Source organism: Oncorhynchus clarkii, chromosome 16 (genome assembly GCF_045791955.1).
Source record: "Oncorhynchus clarkii lewisi isolate Uvic-CL-2024 chromosome 16, UVic_Ocla_1.0, whole genome shotgun sequence".
In the NCBI taxonomy this organism is placed as follows: domain Eukaryota; kingdom Metazoa; phylum Chordata; class Actinopteri; order Salmoniformes; family Salmonidae; genus Oncorhynchus; species Oncorhynchus clarkii.
Genome location: NC_092162.1, coordinates 16144332 through 16162214, shown reverse-complemented (window position 1 = coordinate 16162214; position 17883 = coordinate 16144332). Strand labels below are relative to the sequence as shown.

General features: G+C 46.5%; 1 protein-coding gene across 22 annotated transcripts in view; it reads right to left on the bottom strand.

Annotated features, from left to right (window-relative positions):
• The window catches only part of LOC139368037 (transcription factor 7-like 2), a 111636-nt gene that overhangs the window by 16157 nt on the left and 77596 nt on the right, over positions 1 to 17883 (bottom strand). For 21 of the 22 annotated variants that reach the window (XM_071106543.1, XM_071106544.1, XM_071106551.1 and 18 more), the window contains 3 exons: positions 4517 to 4649; positions 2442 to 2544; positions 1106 to 1180 (listed from right to left, as the gene is read on the bottom strand). In XM_071106543.1, the coding sequence (XP_070962644.1) occupies positions 1106 to 1180; positions 2442 to 2544; positions 4517 to 4649 (311 nt within the window). Of the gene's footprint in view, positions 1 to 1105; positions 1181 to 2441; positions 2545 to 4516; positions 4650 to 16269; positions 16310 to 17883 lie in introns of those variants that run through there. The other variant, XM_071106566.1, reaches the window with a different exon arrangement.

Sequence of the window (17883 nt, the reverse complement as noted above, 5' to 3'; positions counted from 1 at the left end):
CTTGTCTGGATCAAGGTGATGATGGAAACGATCAACCTAAATGCGTAAGTGTTTGTGAAGACGTGAAGATATACATGTTCAATGTAAGGCTAACCAAGAAAGAGGACAAACTATTGGCTAACATATCCTCTTTTTTTAACAGTGTGTATGTGCTATTCTGCTTTTAATTAAAAGCAGCGTTCAAGATGCGAGCGAGCGAGCGAGAGATGAGGAACCCGAGTGCACACGAAACGTGTTCAATGTCAAAACACTAAGGGCGTGAGGTACTATTTCACAACATTAACCTTGCTATACCCCATTCGAGGCCTCCCTCTCTCTCCTTTCCTCCCTCGCTCACACTTATCCATCAACGTCACAGAGGTTTGAACAGTCGACCCTCAGGAGCTGCTTTTCCAATCAGCCTGTAAAAAAGCTGAAGTTTGGCCTGGTTCCTAGTTCCAAACTCTCTAGCTGCCTGCACTGAAACGCCTGTGAATACTGCTCTGGGCTGGGGGAGAGGGACATGGGGAAAGAGCAGCCACACAAATCATGGGGTACTTGTCATCCACAGTTAACTCTTCCCACATTCCATACAATACAGAGTATTGGGAGAATCAGGCTCAGTTCAAAACACATAATGCAGCAACAACAATGCAGAGTAGTATAGCACAGTCCCCGGGGGAACCAGGCCCAGTTAAAAAAAGAACACACATAGCACAGTGCCCCCCCCCCCCCCCCCCCCCGCAGTTCACTTGTGTCCAGAGCCCTCCCCTTGAGCTGGACCCTAATGGGCCCAACAAAGAACTAACCAAGGGTCAAGCTCCAGCATGCATCATTCTCTCCTGTTAAGTGTATAGACGTTTACATATCAACGTGTCTGGTTGTTTAAAAACTAGCAGCAAGGACATAACCCGTCCATTACAGATGTGCCTGACATGCAGCTAGGGTAAATGTTCTTCAGGGGCCTCATTAGCTCGAAAGTGATACATATAATTAATATTTCAACACATTAGTGGGGGACACTGGAGGATTGGCCTTTTGAGCGTGGAGACGGGAGGCTGCACTCTCCGCGTCACAGCCTCCTCCTGTGTGTGTGTGTGTGTTTATCTCCCAAGGCTCAACTCACCTTTGCATGGATGCGTTGACAGTGAGCGCAGTCGGGTAGGGGTGCCTAAAACCTTGGTAAACAGGTTGACCTTGCCTAGGAGAAGGACAAAGAAGAGAGGGAGGTAAAGAAACATGGTTGATGGAAGTAGAGGAGGTAAAGCCCTCTCCGTCTCCCTGATCGCAGGCCTCTTTATTCTCATTTGATCAGGACTAAAATCTAGGGGATTGCAGAGTGCGGATCAAAGGAGAGGCAAACTCCAAACAATTTGAATGCCACAAATCTGATACGAATGGCTAATTAAATTTCATAACCCTTCGCTCGGTGTCGACGGAGAGGGGACCCCTTCCTCCCCGAGCTGAAACTAGGTGTTTTGTTGTGATAATTAAAGACGAAGCGCAACTCTTTAATGGAGCCATCACGCTAATTGAGGTCTACACATCTAAAGACAAACAATAATGAATGTAAATTTATACCAAAATAAAGTGCAGCAAATCAAAGGGTGCCGCGGCTGCGCTCGGGACCTCTCCCGGTATTTAGATCGCGGTGAGAAAACATTAAATTAACAGAGCTTAATTTGTAGCCTTTTGTCATATTAACAAGTGTTGACAAGAGTCACCCAGGGATAGCCCCCATGTGGGATTGTGGGTAAAATACGGGCAATCACGGTTCATTGCTCTAATTGGACAATACAGAGACATGCAAAATAGCATTCGACACAAAGTTGGGGTTGGAGGGGGGTTTAGGAAACCACAGTGTGCTTCTGTGGCCCATGAGTCAGTCCATTGCTTGAATGTATAAACTGGAGACAGCAGTAGAGAGGGAGACTTAGCCATTCTCTCTGCAATGTGGTCAGCTAGGAGTCAAATCAGTGCCTGATCAAAATTGAGAGGACCCCGTTAGGAGATAAGTGGATACAGAGCTTTCCCTATGCACTCTGCTTATGATGTTACCAGTCTGGAAAATACTGAAACCAAGCTAGATTAGCATACACAACAAACCAGAAGACATGGCCTCTGACCGATAACTATTTTACGTTATATCTTCTACATTAGAGATGCTGATTTTACAACGTAAGGTACTACAGAACTCAATGCTCTTAATCTACATCTAGACATAGTTACAAACAACACCAGCGCATGCTTGGAGTAGTACAACATGCTTAATGACAGGTGTTTGGTATTTTATTAGGATCCCCATTAGCGGTGGCAAAAGCAGCAGCTACTCTTCCTGGGGTCCAACACAAAACAGGAAACATGACATAATACAGAACATCAATAGACAAGAACAGCTCAAGGACAGAACTACGTACAATTAAGTGACGGGTCATTAAGGAGAGTAATAAAAGGTGGCTTACTGTGGTACTAACCACCCTAGCGGATGGGGGATCTGGCCTACAGCACCAGGTGAGAGAGGGTAATAGGGAGATATGTCTGGGTGTTGTGGAGGCCTTGGAATTCCTGGAGAGAAAGAGAGAGAAAGGGTAGAGGGGCAAACAGTTATCAAATTGTTCCCAACACCCCCCCACACACACAACCAAAATAAAAGTCAGTGTTAAATGAATCCTTTGTGAGTTTCACAATTGAACAAAGTCAACATCACTGAAAGCTGGGTGGGTAGGGAGGAGGAGGTGCGGTTGCGCCCACATGTTCGCAGTGCTAAATCACACGTCCTGATCAAAGCTGTTCCGAGTCAGGCGGTACGGTGGCATAGCATGTTGAGAGAGACCGAGAGAAAGAAAGAGGGGGGGGGGGACGGACGACTACCCCAACATGATCCTGTCACATTAGTCTCCTATTGAATGAGAGGATTAACAACGTGTGATAATTGAAGTTTAGAAGCTAACATAACAAACGATGTGTACAGTCTCATACAGATGAAATTGACATCTGTTCCTTTAGAGGGCTGCAGGTAGAGCTTAACTCTAGAATAAACCGGGTCTGACCCAGCAAGCCGGGTCTGACCCTCTTCGTGTTATTCATGAACAGCTTGTTTCATAGCTTGTCGGCTTACCCAATGTACCGTGTTACATGTTGTATTAGCCTAGATGTCTTCGACTGACACCGGCTCTTATGACTGTCTATGACACCTGTTATGACATGCCTATGCCATTATGAAGTAGGTGTTATAAATAGGGGCCCTTGGTCTCCTGCTTCTCTTTAGCACAAGTGTTTATGTTCCACTATTCATCTTCCTGTTTAACAAAGACGAACAGTGACAGACGTCCGACATAAGGACAGCACAGAGGGCGAAGCGATCACACGTTTGCCAATGTCGCTTTCACTTCCTGTGGCAGCTGACAGGCAAAGGAAACACGCACACAAGCCACCCAAAACATTAGGTCTCCAAAGGTCTGCCGTGAAAAGAACTCGCTCAAGACCAAAAAAAAGGAGAAATAGAGAAAGCAAAGAAAGGATGGCTGTTCCATTTTTCCAGTGTTGAGCGTTAAAGGAACGACAACAACAGCGACAAGGAAGTGTTTGAATTCCCCTGGCAGACAGCATAGCAGAGGAACTGTTATTGTCCTGCATGTCGGTGCATTCTCTCACAGTGGGCCTGCCTGGCCTGCATGTCGGTGCAGCAGTTTTTGGGTGGTGCCGATATGGCCACAGTGGACCCAGATAAAGAGTTCTGCAGAAATTGAACCTGGCCTCATGAATCCATCCACAGCCTGTATGTTGCCGGGGTGTGTCACACCCAAAGCAACAAGGCGGAGCCGGATATGTGGAAAGCAGACGATGTTCAGTGACAGGTACCTGAAGAATACTTTGTGCATCCAGAAAGTAGAAAAACCCTCACTGGTCTCAAAAAAAGGATGGCGAACTAATTGTGAACAATTAGGATTCGAGTAAAAAATTTTTTTTTAAAAGTAATCACAAGCTATAGATCGTTAATTCCGCATTTGAGGCTGAGAAGGGTTCCAAACATGTTGCTGTAGGACCTAGTTCTATAGACATATTGGCTCTGACTGAGGAAAGCGTTCCGAATGTTGCTTTCCGTTGCTATCCAGTGCTGAGGCCTTAATATAGCTTGTTCATTCATTTAACACTAAGCTCAATTAAGCAAGGCCATTAACTGGCACATTAAACAGCAGCAGGGTCGTTATTATTGCTCCTTTGTGAGGACAATCGTAATAAGAGACCATTATGACCCCAAAACCCTAACAAAACAACCAGACACCTTTCAAAGCATTATTTATCACTGTACAACATACTGAAAGTAAGTTACCCTATTAGGTCATAATGTTTATTGCAGGTAATAACTGGTAATAACTGGTAATAACTGGTAATAACTGGTAATAACTGGAATATCACTGTTTGGATTTGAGGACTGAGTGGCTGGAGAGTTAATCATTTGCAAACCATGTTAACCATTTCGCAACTGGGCCCCAGTGTAGTGTAGTGTAGTGTAGTGTAGTGTAGTCTGTCTTACCTGTTTTGGGGTCCACATCTCCCTGTAGGTGCGGAGGAGGGTTGCCCGGTGTGAAGTGTTCATTGCTGTAGGTGATCAGAGGCGTGAGCGGGTGCACGTGGTGAGGGTGCTGTACCACTGGGACTTTATTAGACTAGAGAGAGAGAGAGAGAGAGAGAGAGAGAGAGAGAGAGAGAGAGAGAGAGAGAGAGAGAGAGAGAGAGAGAGAGAGAGAGAAGAGAGAAGAGAGAGAAGAGAGAGAGAGAGAGAAGCGAGAGAGATAAGAGAGAGATAGAGAGAGAGAGAGAGAGAGAGAGAGAGGGGAGAAGTGCATGTTAATATTTGGGGTAGAGATTGCAGGCGCCTACAGGACACTTCTAACATGGCTCAGAAAGCTGTTGAAAAACGAGAGCTATCAAACGATCAACCCCTTCAGAGTGCCAAACCGCCAGAGCCAAGTGAAAATAGTGTGGTTGGTAATCAACAACACTTCTGGGGTGACACTCAGGTATGCCATCTCAAACGCAGGGCTGCCATTTTAGATTTGGATTGGGGCTGCATGACAAGGGGGCTTCAACCAAACGCGTGTAAAATCCACAGCCATTGTAACAGCAGACAGCAACACTCCGCCATCCAATCCCCCCCACTCTCCTTTAGTGGTTTATCCCACTGATTCCCTCTCCTCCTTCTGATCTCTACCCCCCCCCTCGCTCTGTCTCCCCCAGTGTCTGGTTTTGGGGGGTAGAGGAGGAGGGGAGGTATAAGGGATAGGGGGACGTTGTAATAAATCAATTTCTACATATTTTCCAAATGAGTTTTAGCTATGTAATCTGCTCTTTGTACCACTAAATGACGCAGGCCCCTTTTTCAATTACCAAAAGATGATAGTTAAGCTGAGGGGTTCTCCGCTATGGGCCCTGTGATAACCAGAGCTTAGCCCCCTTTTCTCCAGGCACAGGCACACACACACACATGCACACACGCACACACACACACACTAACCAGATTAGTGTTCTGGTACAAAACCACTAGCGGTGAGCTGGTCTTGCTCTTCAACCAATATTCTATTCCGTCCCTAGGCAGTCAAAGAGGCATCACTAATCAGGCTTACGATAACATGGCTGATGTGTGCTGGGGAGAGCTAGCTGGGCTAGCTGGGTTGTGTGTGTGTGTGTGTGTGTGTGTGTGTGTGCGTGCGTGCGTGCGTGCATGTGTGTGTGTAGAGTGAGGGAGGGAGGGAGCTAGCTGGGTTGTGTGTGTGTGTGTGTGTGTGTGTGTGTGTGTGTGTGTGTGTGTGTGTGTGTGTGTGTGGAGAGGGAGGGAGTAATGAAGGTGCAACGGGGGTGTGGGTAATATTCCAGTCTAACAGTCCAAACACTCATTAGCTACCCTAACCATGGTGAGGCACCAACCCAAAGCCTGGCTATGGCAATTTTCCAACAGACTTTGAAATGCATTTAAGGGGGAGAGGGAGGGAAAATACATGGACTCTATGCCCATTTAACTATACAAATGCAAAGCCGAGGGCCCTAGGCAAGACATGTGTGCAGAGCTTAATGCTGAAAAGCCATCATCGTCTCCATACGCTAGCTGAGCCTACTGTGAGCACTGTATGAGATAAATGGCCTATTCTATGAGACTGACTACCAGACCAACTGACCCTACAATGTTCCATACCCAGGGTGGGTGGCAAAATGGGTTGGTCTGGACTGTACCAGGCTGGAGTGGGTAAAGTACCCTTCCAGACCTCCCCCTTCAGTGGGGCTGTGAGAGGGGTAGAGAGGAGGGAGGGAGGGAGGGAGGGAGGGAGGGAGGGAGGGAGGGAGGGAGGGAGGGAGGGAGGGAGGGAGGGAGGGAGCATTCCCCACTGCCATGGTCCCAATGAAAGATTAATGAACCCAGTAGGACTACTGGGAGACATGGAGAGACTCTGGGGACTCATTCAGCCCTGAGCTCAAAAGACTGGAGAGAGAGAAAGAAGAGAGAGAGACAGAGAGAGAGAGAGAGAGAGAGAGAGAGAGAGAGAGAGAGAGAGAGAGAGAGAGAGAGAGGGGGGGTGGAGGTACACGCCTCGTTAAAATGAACACAAGACACAAATCAACATGTTTCTCCCCCACAGTCCCCCTATCTAGAATGGAGAGTTCAATAAATATTGAGGGAGATGACAGCTGCCAAACACTGCTGACGAAGGTAGCCATTGAGCAGAGTACTGGTTACCCCAAACGGCCTTCTCTCCTCCTGACCCCCTTTCCCCTCCTCCTCTACCCCCCTCAGTAATGATGTGAAAGAATGTTGTCAATTCTCCCTGTGCTGAAAGGCTTTAGTGGCCATTTAAATGAGTTCTTTTGTCCAGGGCCCTCTCCATTGAGAGACAGTTTAAAATGCCCATCCACTGAGTCTGCATTGAGAGAGAGAGGGAGAGAGAGATGGATGGATGGAGAGAGAGATAGAGAGAGAAAGAGAGAGAGAGGGAGAGAGAGATGGATGGATGGAGAGAGAGAGAGAGAGAAAGAGAGTGAGCGAGCGAGAGGGTGAGAGAATGAAGGAGAGACAGACAGCAAAAGAGGAAAAGAAAGAGAGAGAGAGAGAGAGAGAGAGAGAGAGAGAGAGAGAGAGAGAGAGAGAGAGAAAGAGAGAGACGATTTACATCACAGTCACTTCAGGGGCTAACAGGCCTCCATTTCAGAAGCCCCGAGCAGAGCCAGGTAAATAATAGCCAAGACAAGCGCTCCAGTTTATGTGGCTTCTGGGTCCACACGGACACTGCTGCTGTTTGGCTACTGTAGCGGCCAGCCTCTCTCTGTCTCACTGAGGGGAGGGTTAGAACCACCCCAGGAAGGGAGCAGGAAAGAGGGAGGTGTGCTGCCTAACAGAGAAAGCTAGGCTGTATCAAGTCCAAAGAATAAACGCATTCTGAATTCTTTCTAATGATTGTTTCTCCGTGCGGTTATTCTAAAACAACTCTCCGTGATATGCTCACAGTAGGTGTGCAGCGAGCGGTGTGCACGAGTGATTCTCTGCAACTTCCATTTGGGTCAAGTCGACTCACACACCTCTACGTGGACAAGAGTCCAGACATCCCTGACAAGCTCATGAGTTTAACTTCTGCACACTCACAGAGAGAGAGCAGGTGGGCCATCCCAGATTCCAACACCTACAGTGCTGAGCCCATCTGGACTGTAACACATTCCCAGAGCTCTAGTGGAACATCCGTGGAGAGAAGCAGGATTATTTGTTTTGTTTTACTGGTGTGAGAGCAATCAAACCTGAAGTTCAGGCCTATTTGTTTTGTTTTACTGGTGTGAGAGCAATCAAACCTGAAGTTCAGGCCTATTTGTTTTGTTTTACTGGTGTGAGAGCAATCAAACCTGAAGTTCAGGCCTATTTGTTTTGTTTTACTGGTGTGAGAGCAATCAAACCTGAAGTTCAGGCCTATTCGTTTTGTTTTACTGGTGTGAGAGCAATCAAACCTGAAGTTCAGGCCTATTTGTTTTGTTTTACTGGTGTGAGAGCAATCAAACCTGAAGTTCAGGCCTATTCGTTTTGTTTTACTTGTGTGAGAGCAATCAAACCTGAAGTTCAGGCCTATTTGTTTTGTTTTACTGGTGTGAGAGCAATCAAACCTGAAGTTCAGGCCTATTTGTTTTGTTTTACTGGTGTGAGAGCAATCAAACCTGAAGTTCAGGCCTATTTGTTTTGCAGGTGCACACCATATCCCTTCGATCAACAATACATTTTTGCTTCTAGAAAATAAAATGCAGCCTACACCCTCGGACAACAGGCGCTGACGGAATCACGACACAGCTCCTCAAAACAAGCAGAGCATTATGCAAAGCACGCAACACTACACCAAGGAACTACGTGGGAGTATCTTCTCTGTTTCTCTACAAAAGACGAATTCCTGGCCCCTCTGTTTCTCTACAAATGCGGGAGCAAAGCTGACTTCCTGGCCCCTCTGTTTCTCTACAAAGGCAGGAGCAAAGCTGACTTCCTGGCCCCTCTGTTTCTCTACAAAGGCAAGAGCAAAGCTGACTTCCTGGGCCTTCTGTTTCTCTACAAAGGCAGGAGTAAAGCTGACTTCCTGGCCCCTCTGTTTCTCTACAAAGGCAGGAGCAAAGCTGACTTCCTGGCCCCTCTGTTTCTCTACAAAGGCAGGAGCAAAGCTGACTTCCTGGCCCCTCTGTTTCTCTACAAAGGCAGGAGCAAAGCTGACTTCCTGGCCCTTCTGTTTCAATCAATCTCACCACTTCCTGCATTACAATAGACAGAAATATATCAGGAGACCAGTCATGGGAGAGCTGTTAAGTACAGCGCATACACAAACACACACACACACACACACACAATCCTCTGACTTTGTATACACTGCTGTTCCTTGATGTTCATTCTGAACCAAAGTATCCTGCAGCAATTCCAACTGCTGAATGGCTAACACACACACACACACACACACACGCACGCACACGCACACACACTACTTCATTAAAATACAGAAAATACAAAAATGATTCACACTGCCAAGAAAGAGCTGTGTTTTTCCCTGGAGAAAAGTGAGTATGTGTGAGAGCGTGCGTGTCGACATGAGCGTACGCGTCCGTACGCCGAACCCCATCGGTGCGAGTGACAGCCGCGGGGCTCAGGGTCTTGACCCCTGGTGGTGACCTCACTAGTGTCTGGGCTGTGTGGACGGAAAGAGGGCCTGTGTGTTTGTGTGCAGGCTCTCTGGTTGCCACGGAAGAGGCAGTGTCACACTCACTCAGCATCGTTGCCCGACCCCCTGACCCCAAGGCTTTCCCATCAGCCACTCACGCACTGGGGCTGATGTAGGGCGGACAGCGTTGGTTAGGTAACCTCTTTCTCTAATAATGATTGGCTATGAAAAGCCAACTGACATTTACTCCTGAGGTGCTGACTTGCTGCACTTTTGACAACTCCTGTGATTATTATTATTTGACCATGCTGGTCATTTATGAACATTTGAACATCTTGGCCATGTTCTGTTATAATCTCCACCCGGCACAGCCAGAAGAGGACTGGCCACTCCTCGTAGCCTGGTTCCTCTCTAGGTTTCTTCCTAGGTTTTGGCCTTTCTAGGGAGTTTTTCCTAGCCACCGTGCTTCTACACCTGCATTGCTTGCTGTTTGGGGTTTTAGGCTGGGTTTCTGTACAGCACTTTGAGAGATATCAGCTGATGTAAGAAGGGCTTTATAAATACATTTTGATTTGATTTACTGCCTTGTGCTCTATGGTTCAACTGACCATGGTTTTGGATCTGAAAATATCAAGTGGTATTTGACGTTCAAATGGTACGTATGAGTCAGTAACTATGTTTTAATGATGTATTGCTTATCAATTAGTCTAGTTACAAACTTCTTTAAATAAATAAGAGGAAACTAGGCTAATCAAACTATTTTTTATTATATAAAAAAAAATCATTTTTATTTATTTAACCTTTATTTAACTAGGCAAGTCAGTTAAGAACACATTCTTATTTACAATGACGGCCTGCCGGGGACTTCACCACACATATGTGGGAAAGACAGTTACAAGAGGGGCCCTGTGAGAGACAGAAGGAAAGGGACAGGAGGAGGACAGAGAGAAAGAGAGAGAGGGGCCCTGTGAGAGAAAGAGAGAGAGGGGCCCTGTGAGAGACAGAAGAAAAGGGACAGGAGGAGGACAGAAAGAAAGAGAGAGAGGGGCCCCGTGAGAGACAGAAGGAAAGGGACAGGAGGAGGACAGAGAGAAAGAGAGAGGGGCCCTGTGAGAGAAAGAGAGAGAGGGGCCCTGTGAGAGACAGAAGGAAAGAGACAGGAGGAGGACAGAGAGAAAGGGGCCCTGTGAGAGACAGAATGAAAGGGACAGGAGGAGGACAGAGAGAAAGAGAGAGAGGGGCCCTGTGAGAGAGAAGGAAAGGGACATGAGGAGGACAGAGAGAAAGAGGCCTTGGAGAGACAAAGCAGGACAGAGAAAAGCTGTTGGCATTGCATATCCGCTTGGTGGCACCTTGCAGGGCAATTTGAAGACTAAATGTGAAGGTGGCGACCTTGTGGCCCCTGGGGGGCCTAGCGCGTCTCTCCGTCCTTTGTGTCATGATATGATGAGTTGTCACAATGGCTTGCGGGCTGTAATGAGCTGTAGTGGGGATGAGCCGGGGAGGGGAAGTTGGGGGGGCTGACAGCGTAGTGATGGATAGGGGTACTCGCAGGCCCACAAATTCCAGAGCAAACAGAAGCGGCTGCCAAGGCCCTGAACCGCTCCCAAAACGTGCCAGTTTGCAGAAAACACAAACTGTACAAGGGGAGTGGGAGGTAGGGAGAGAAAGAGAAAGAGGGAATGCTTGGAGTGTGTGTGTCTGTGGACTGTGATAAGCGCAAAAAAAGCAACACACAAACTGATGTCATTACCATGACAACATGAAATTATTGTCCACAATAACTGTTATTGGCAAGATAGGACCTATTTTCATAAAACATTCAAGTTTTCCTCAAAGTGCCCCTTCCCCTTCCTCAGTGCCCCTTCCCCTTCCTCAGAGTTCCTCTTCCCCTTCCTCAGAGTGCCCCTTCCCCTTCCTCAGAGTTCCCCTTCCTCTTCCTCAGAGTGCCCCTTCCCCTTCCTCAGAGTGCCCCTTCCTCTTCCTCAGAGTGCCCCTTCCCCTTCCTCAGTGTCCCTTCCCCTTCCTCAGAGTGCCCCTTCCACTTCCTCAGAGTGCCCCTTCCTCTTCCTCAGAGTGCCCCTTCCCCTTCCTCAGAGTGCCCCTTCCTCTTCCTCAGAGTGCCCCTTCCCCTTCCTCAGAGTGTCCCTTCCCCTTCCTCAGAGTGCCCCTTCCCCTTCCTCAGAGTGCCCCTTCCTCTTCCTCAGAGTGCCCCTTCTTCTTCCTCAGAGTGCCCCTTCCCCTTCCTCAGAGTGCCCCTTCCCCTTCCTCAGAGTGCCCCTTCCCCTTCCTCAGAGTGCCCCTTCCCCTTCCTCAGAGTGCCCCTTCCTCTTCCTCAGAGTGCCCCTTCCTCTTCCTCAGAGTCCCCCATCCAGGCAAAAATATTCTAATCTCCAAGTGATGCTCATTTCCCACCTCTGTTTCCAGTAACTACATTTTCCCTCTCACAGTTAGCAGTAAAAACATTCAATTAGATCACCATATTGTAGTTAAAACTGGAACATTTCTACAGCATTAAATACATACTTTTGTTTACATGTGAAACCAACTCTCACTGTCGTGTTTGCACTAAAATAGTATCTGTCCGTAACATTAAAGGATCTCAGTGCTGCGTTGGGAAAAAATTAAAAAATTTAGGAAGGCGCCAGGCGATCAGAAATGCTATTCCAGAAAGTGGGGAAAGCAGCCCAGTCCAGAGCATCTTGCCCCAGAGACCGAGTCAGTATATTTAAAACTTAATCTATTCACTTTGCTGCATGCTACTGATCACAAAACTGAACAAAAAATTTTATCTGGGCAAAAAGCCTTTGCTCTCATTCTCCATCTCTCTTCATTCAATCTTTCATACCGAAGTCTTTCATTTGTCAAATTTACATTCCCCAATATATCTTACACAAAACGTTTGTCGATGTGTTTTTGATGAATAATTGTCTGACATTGATTTTAATGTCGTCAATTTTGAGGTTCATACAAGAGCAATATGAATGCTGTGTGTGTTTATGCTTTCCCGTTAAAATGTAAACATCTCTTGAGCTTTCCTACCTGAGGTGAAGAGGTGTCTCTACGCAGCACAAGAGCTACACCGAGTTCTGTCATCTTTTGAAATGCAATCAGCGCCTCACATTTTCAGTTGAAAGAGACAATTATAATTTTGAATTAGACTGCAAAATTAACAGAGGAATATGATAATTTGTGGGTTATTTCAATTATATTTAACATTCCATGGTTAGACGTGAGCATAATCATGTAATTATTTGTCTAGGAGATACTATTCAGCTGGATAACGAGATGTGATATTTTGAGAAATAACCATGCAATATTGAAATAACTATTTAAATGTAAATGTGTTAGTAAATAATTGTTTATAGATTTAAAAACAAAATGGCAAAAAGCACAATTATTTCCAATGCTGCTACTTCCTGTTTTCAGACTGTTTCAGTAAATGTACACTGCTCATTAACACATCCCCACACACACCTCCCATACACACATCAAGATCAAGAACCCCCTCCCCGCACAGAAACACACACAGACACCAAAAAAAAAAAGGTTAAGAGTTACAATATTTGAAAGGAAAAAGCACTCTTTAAAGCCACTTTAAAGCAGATGACCACCAGCTTGCACTTACAGTAAGGGGGGATACCCCCTGGGCCCCCCTTAATCACACCAACCATCATCTGATCCTCAAAGTTCAACGGAAACAAAAAGTGATGGAGCACAGGAATTGAGAGAAAGGGAGATGAAGAGAGGCAGGGGAGTGTGCTTTACTCACCCAGCCACTGAGATTGAGATGCCAGCAGCCAATCTGCTGGAGGAGGGAGAGCCCGGGGGCGAGGACTCCTCCTCTGGCGCCCCTCTCCTCCGGCCCCGCTAAAACGCCATCCCGCGGGTACATAACCCCCTGCTCTCCTTTCCCCTGCCTCCCACTTCTACTCCCTTACCACGGCCTTCCCTTTCTCCTTCCTCCCACTTCTACTCCCTTACCACGGCCTTCCCTTTCTCCTTCCTCCCACTTCTACTCCCTTACCACGGCCTTCCCTTTCTCCTTCCTCCCACTTCTACTCCCTTACCACGGCCTTCCCTTTCTCCTTCCTCCCACTTCTACTCCCTTACCACGGCCTTCCCTTTCTCCTTCCTCCCACTTCTACTCCCTTACCACGGCCTTCCCGTTCTCCTTCCTCCCACTTCTACTCCCTTACCACGGCCTTCCCTTTCTCCTTCCTCCCACTTTTACTCCCTTACCACGGCCTTCCCTTTCTCCTTCCTCCCACTTTTACTCCCTTACCACGGCCTTCCCTTTCTCCTTCCTCCCACTTCTACTCCCTTACCACGGCCTTCCCTTTCTCCTTCCTCCCACTTCTACTCCCTTACCACGGCCTTCCCTTTCTCTTTCCTCCCACTTCTACTCCCTTACCACGGCCTTCCCTTTCTCCTTCCTCCCACTTCTACTCCCTTACCACGGCCTTCCCTTTCTCCTTCCTCCCACTTCTACTCCCTTACCACGGCCTTCCCTTTCTCCTTCACCCGTTTTTTCCTCCTCTACTTCTTCTTCTTCTTCGTCTTTTCTTAGACCTCAGTTCTTCGTCCCCCAAAAGTACTGGAGCGTGTGCAGCGGGGCACGTGCGTGTCCCTCAAACTGAGGCATCCTCATCGCCACACGACGGGTCTGTTGTTCAAGGGGTTTTGTGACTGGAGGTACCACAAGCGTACGTCTCTGTAGATCCATGGATGGGGCTCAGGGTCTGGGGCCTAGTGGCCTGCCCCCCCCCCCATCCCGTACCTCCCCCAGAACAGCCTGAGGAATCCTCCGCTCCCTCCACCACTCTCAGCAGCCCTTCGCAGCCTCCTCTCTCAGGAAAGTTTGTGCCGGTCACAAGAAATGAAAGCGAGAACACGAACCGAGGCGAGAAAAAAAATATCAAGTGCTGCTTCCCGGCAGTGCAGAGAAGTGTTCCCACAAGCAACAAACAAGAAAAAATATACACAAAAAAATCGTGTTATTACTCAACTCCCAGATTGCACGCTTGTATCTGTGTGTATATGTGTGTGTGTGTGTGTGTGTGTGTATATATGGCTGTGTGTGTGTGTGGGCTCTGCGGTCCCTCCAGGATGCCCAGAGTCTAACTGGCAGCTTGAAAAGCTTTGGCTACAACAAGGTAAAGCCAGCAAGGCAAGAGGAAAAAGACAAAGAGGAGAGAGGGGGACAAAAAAAGAACAAGACACGACAACCTCCACAAAGGGAGGGTAGGCTCAGCAACGTGTGGCCAACAGTCACTTATCCGTGTGATACTGACAGTCCCCTGTCCAACCCCACTTTCCAGGGGGGGAAGGAGAATACGAGAAAGAAAGGTATTTGTCTTCCCTTTGACACGGACGTGACATCTGCATGGGGCTTTCGTTCTGTTTTTTCCTGTCCAACAATACTGAAGATGGGAGGATGGACGATTCCACCCCTAACTCTTTCTGACCTCTCCGTGTGAGGAGATCAACCAGGCCTAAAGCCTCCACACCCCCTACTGCTCTCACTGTACTCCTTCTCTTAAACATTATTATCTTGAGATCATTTGCTCTGAATATTCGGGCCCCACAACCATGCTCCTGTCCCCATCTCTTAGCAGACTCTTAGCACATCTAGGGCGTTTGACCAGGGCAAGCATACCTCGGAGACGTAGAAACCAATTAACACGCAGGGTGAATTAACTAATTTGCACTACAACCTGCTTCACCAAGGTTTAATTCTATATTTTATTTTAAATATAAAAGGTTGGTTTCTAATACATCTATAATTATATCATTGCAATATTACTTAGTGACAAAACAAATAGGTGGAATTGGCCGACGGTATATTCCAAACACATTGTCACTTAATTTTACCTTGTGATAGTGAATCTAAAAAATGTATTTTAAATATAGGGCCAACTGAAAAGGTGGTCCAGTATATTTCAAAATCTGAGCAACAATAAGACAACAACGGAAACAACAAAAACCTACCGTATGGCTTTTATCCAACTATTTTATTTCAATATGTTTTTCCACTTTCTTTCTCTCTCTTTTTTCCCCCTGCTCTACTCTGGCCTCCGCCAGGCAGTCCTGAGGCCCTTAATGCCAAAACAAAGCTCTGGGAATGTCCTTTACACGGCTCCCACAAAAGCAACGAGGCTCCGGCTTGACAAGTAAATGAGCCCCTCACAACGTGGCGGCTAATTGCCCTCCCTCCCTCCATTCAACTCGGCCGCCACACTCCCGCGACCTCCTTTGTCCCATGTGCCCTCTCTTAAGTAAACTGCCAGTTCGCCCGCAAATGATGGACAGCTCCCAATCCGCCGGGCCACAACGGCAACAGACGACTCTGAAGAAAGAGAGAAATAAAAAGAGCCTCCATCCCACTCCACTGTCTCCGGCGTTCGCACTAGACTACAACGTGTGCAAGAAAAGAAATGACCGAGAGGAAAGTCTGTAGAAAGAGAGAACACCGGAATAGACAACAATGGACAGAGACCGTTACAAATCCCACTCATTTGGACTTAACTTTGAGGAATATAAGACTGGACACTAAATGAAAATTTCTGGCATAAACTCCAAGAGATGCTCCTAATCTACATACCATGTTAATTGATTTCATAGAAAATGTACTGACAATAGAAATTGAGTTTCATTATTTAAAATTAATTTTAAAAAAAAAAGCTAAATTATTTGACAACAATAACAATCAAAATAGATCGAAAAAAATATATAAAAATGCATTAGAAGAAAGTGAAGAAAAAAGACATGATATTTAGTAATTAAAGGTTGTACGGAGAACTTCACTGTTTTCATTACCTTAATCATCATTGTTATGATTTAATATCAATATCAATATGATTGTTTTGACAAAATAATACATATAATTTAAGATTAGTGTTGCCTTAGAAAAAACCCTGTCAGACTGTCAGACAAAGCAATCAAACACTTCCTTTCAACCTGTCACTTAGCAACTAAACGATTATAAATTGCCAAATGGAAGACATACAATAATGTCAACAAACTCCAATGAAATAATTATATTTAAAGCCAGATTTAAAGTAGGCTCACACTAGTTGAACAAAGAAAGCAAAGGAGGTAATAAATAATGTTGAAGTCTTACCATTTAAAAGAGCTGTATTTGGGATGCTGCTCGGTTCCTGGTTAAAACAAGCATGCTGGTGCTCATGGCAGTGCACAGACTACAACAAGACGCCCATCACCATGTCATCCCCTAATCCACTGGGGGGCAGCACCCCATCTACGACAGCCCCTCGCTAACCAAACGCCCGATCGGCTGAGTCAATAACACACCAGCCCAAAGAAGAGGCAAAATGAACGGTGGAGCACCAGCCAGCAATGGCAAGCACATCCAGGTCCGACAGAGGAGAGAGCAAGCGCCCCAAACCGGGCTGAAAACACTCAGCCCCCTCATTCAGACACACACACACACACACACACACTCACTCAGGAAGCGTTGCTCTCCTTCGCATCTGACCAGGAGTCCCTCTCTCCCCCTGGCCCATCTTCATATCCCCCCTAATAAGCTCTTTCGTGTCCATCTCTCTTTCTTTGATAAGTTGCAAGAACAATAAAAAGAAGTGAGAGACAGAAGTGAGAGAAAGAAGTGAGATAGGGAGAGAGAGAGAGGCTTTCCTCCGGCGGCTTGGCAGACATAAAGATACTCGACTTTTCCATAGGAGTTGCCCTAACTTGGCTAAACTCAGGCAGTCCCTTGTCATGTCATGAATCCCCAACGCCGTCCACGCTCCATTCAATAGGAGTCGGACAAAATAAAACGCTAAATGAAAAAAACAACACAGGGCAACAACAACGACAACAAAAAAGCCAAAGGAAGTAATCCGATCGGGCAGCGAGTGTGTGGTGTTGTGGCCACGTTGCCCCCCGGTCCTGCCCGCCGATAGCCCCAGATTTTCATGAAGGGACCCCGGGAAAATACAACGACACCAAAAGACCAACCAGACATTTATTAACAAAAGACCTGTCGCACTGTTACAGCTTTGCAACCTCTACTGTCTTCCTGTAATCTCTAAAGACAAGCGAGAAGAAAAAAGAGCCCCGACTCCAAAGTCAAACAAAGCCAGAAGACAAGCTAACAACAGCCGTTAACAATAACAAAAATACTAATACATCGAAACAAGCCGGTCGGGTTCCTAGCAAACTGGCGAAAGGAAAGGAAGCCCGGCCAACTGGTGGCTTGAAGAGAGGAAGCCCACTCTTAAAGCCATGTTCAGACCATCCACCATACCACCGCTGTGAGCCTTTCAACCATAGCAGAAAAAAACGACTATTGATCTTCAAATGGCGATAATTGAAACGATCAAAAAGATTAAACAAAAAGGAGAATGTGCTGACTTACCATGTTATGCTATTTTTTGGGGGTTTCAAATTTTTGTTAAAAAAAAAAATATTAGCTCAAAGATGCGGCATCGGAGGTGTCAAATTGTTGTAGCCGTCTCTTGATCGTATTACTTCCGCAGTCCTGGTTTCCAATGCGTCTGAACTTTTTCCTTTTCCTTGTATTTTGTTTGTGGTACCCAGCTTTTTTCCCCTTCCTTAGACTTTAAAAGCATTCAGCTCAGTAAACCAGTAAATTATCTTGCCACCTTGTGCAGCTCTGATGCTTTGGCCGCTAACTTTGGAAGGCCCTTTACTACTGCTTCAAAATTAGCATTGTCAAAGCAGTTAATGAATATTAATATTGTATTTGTCATTG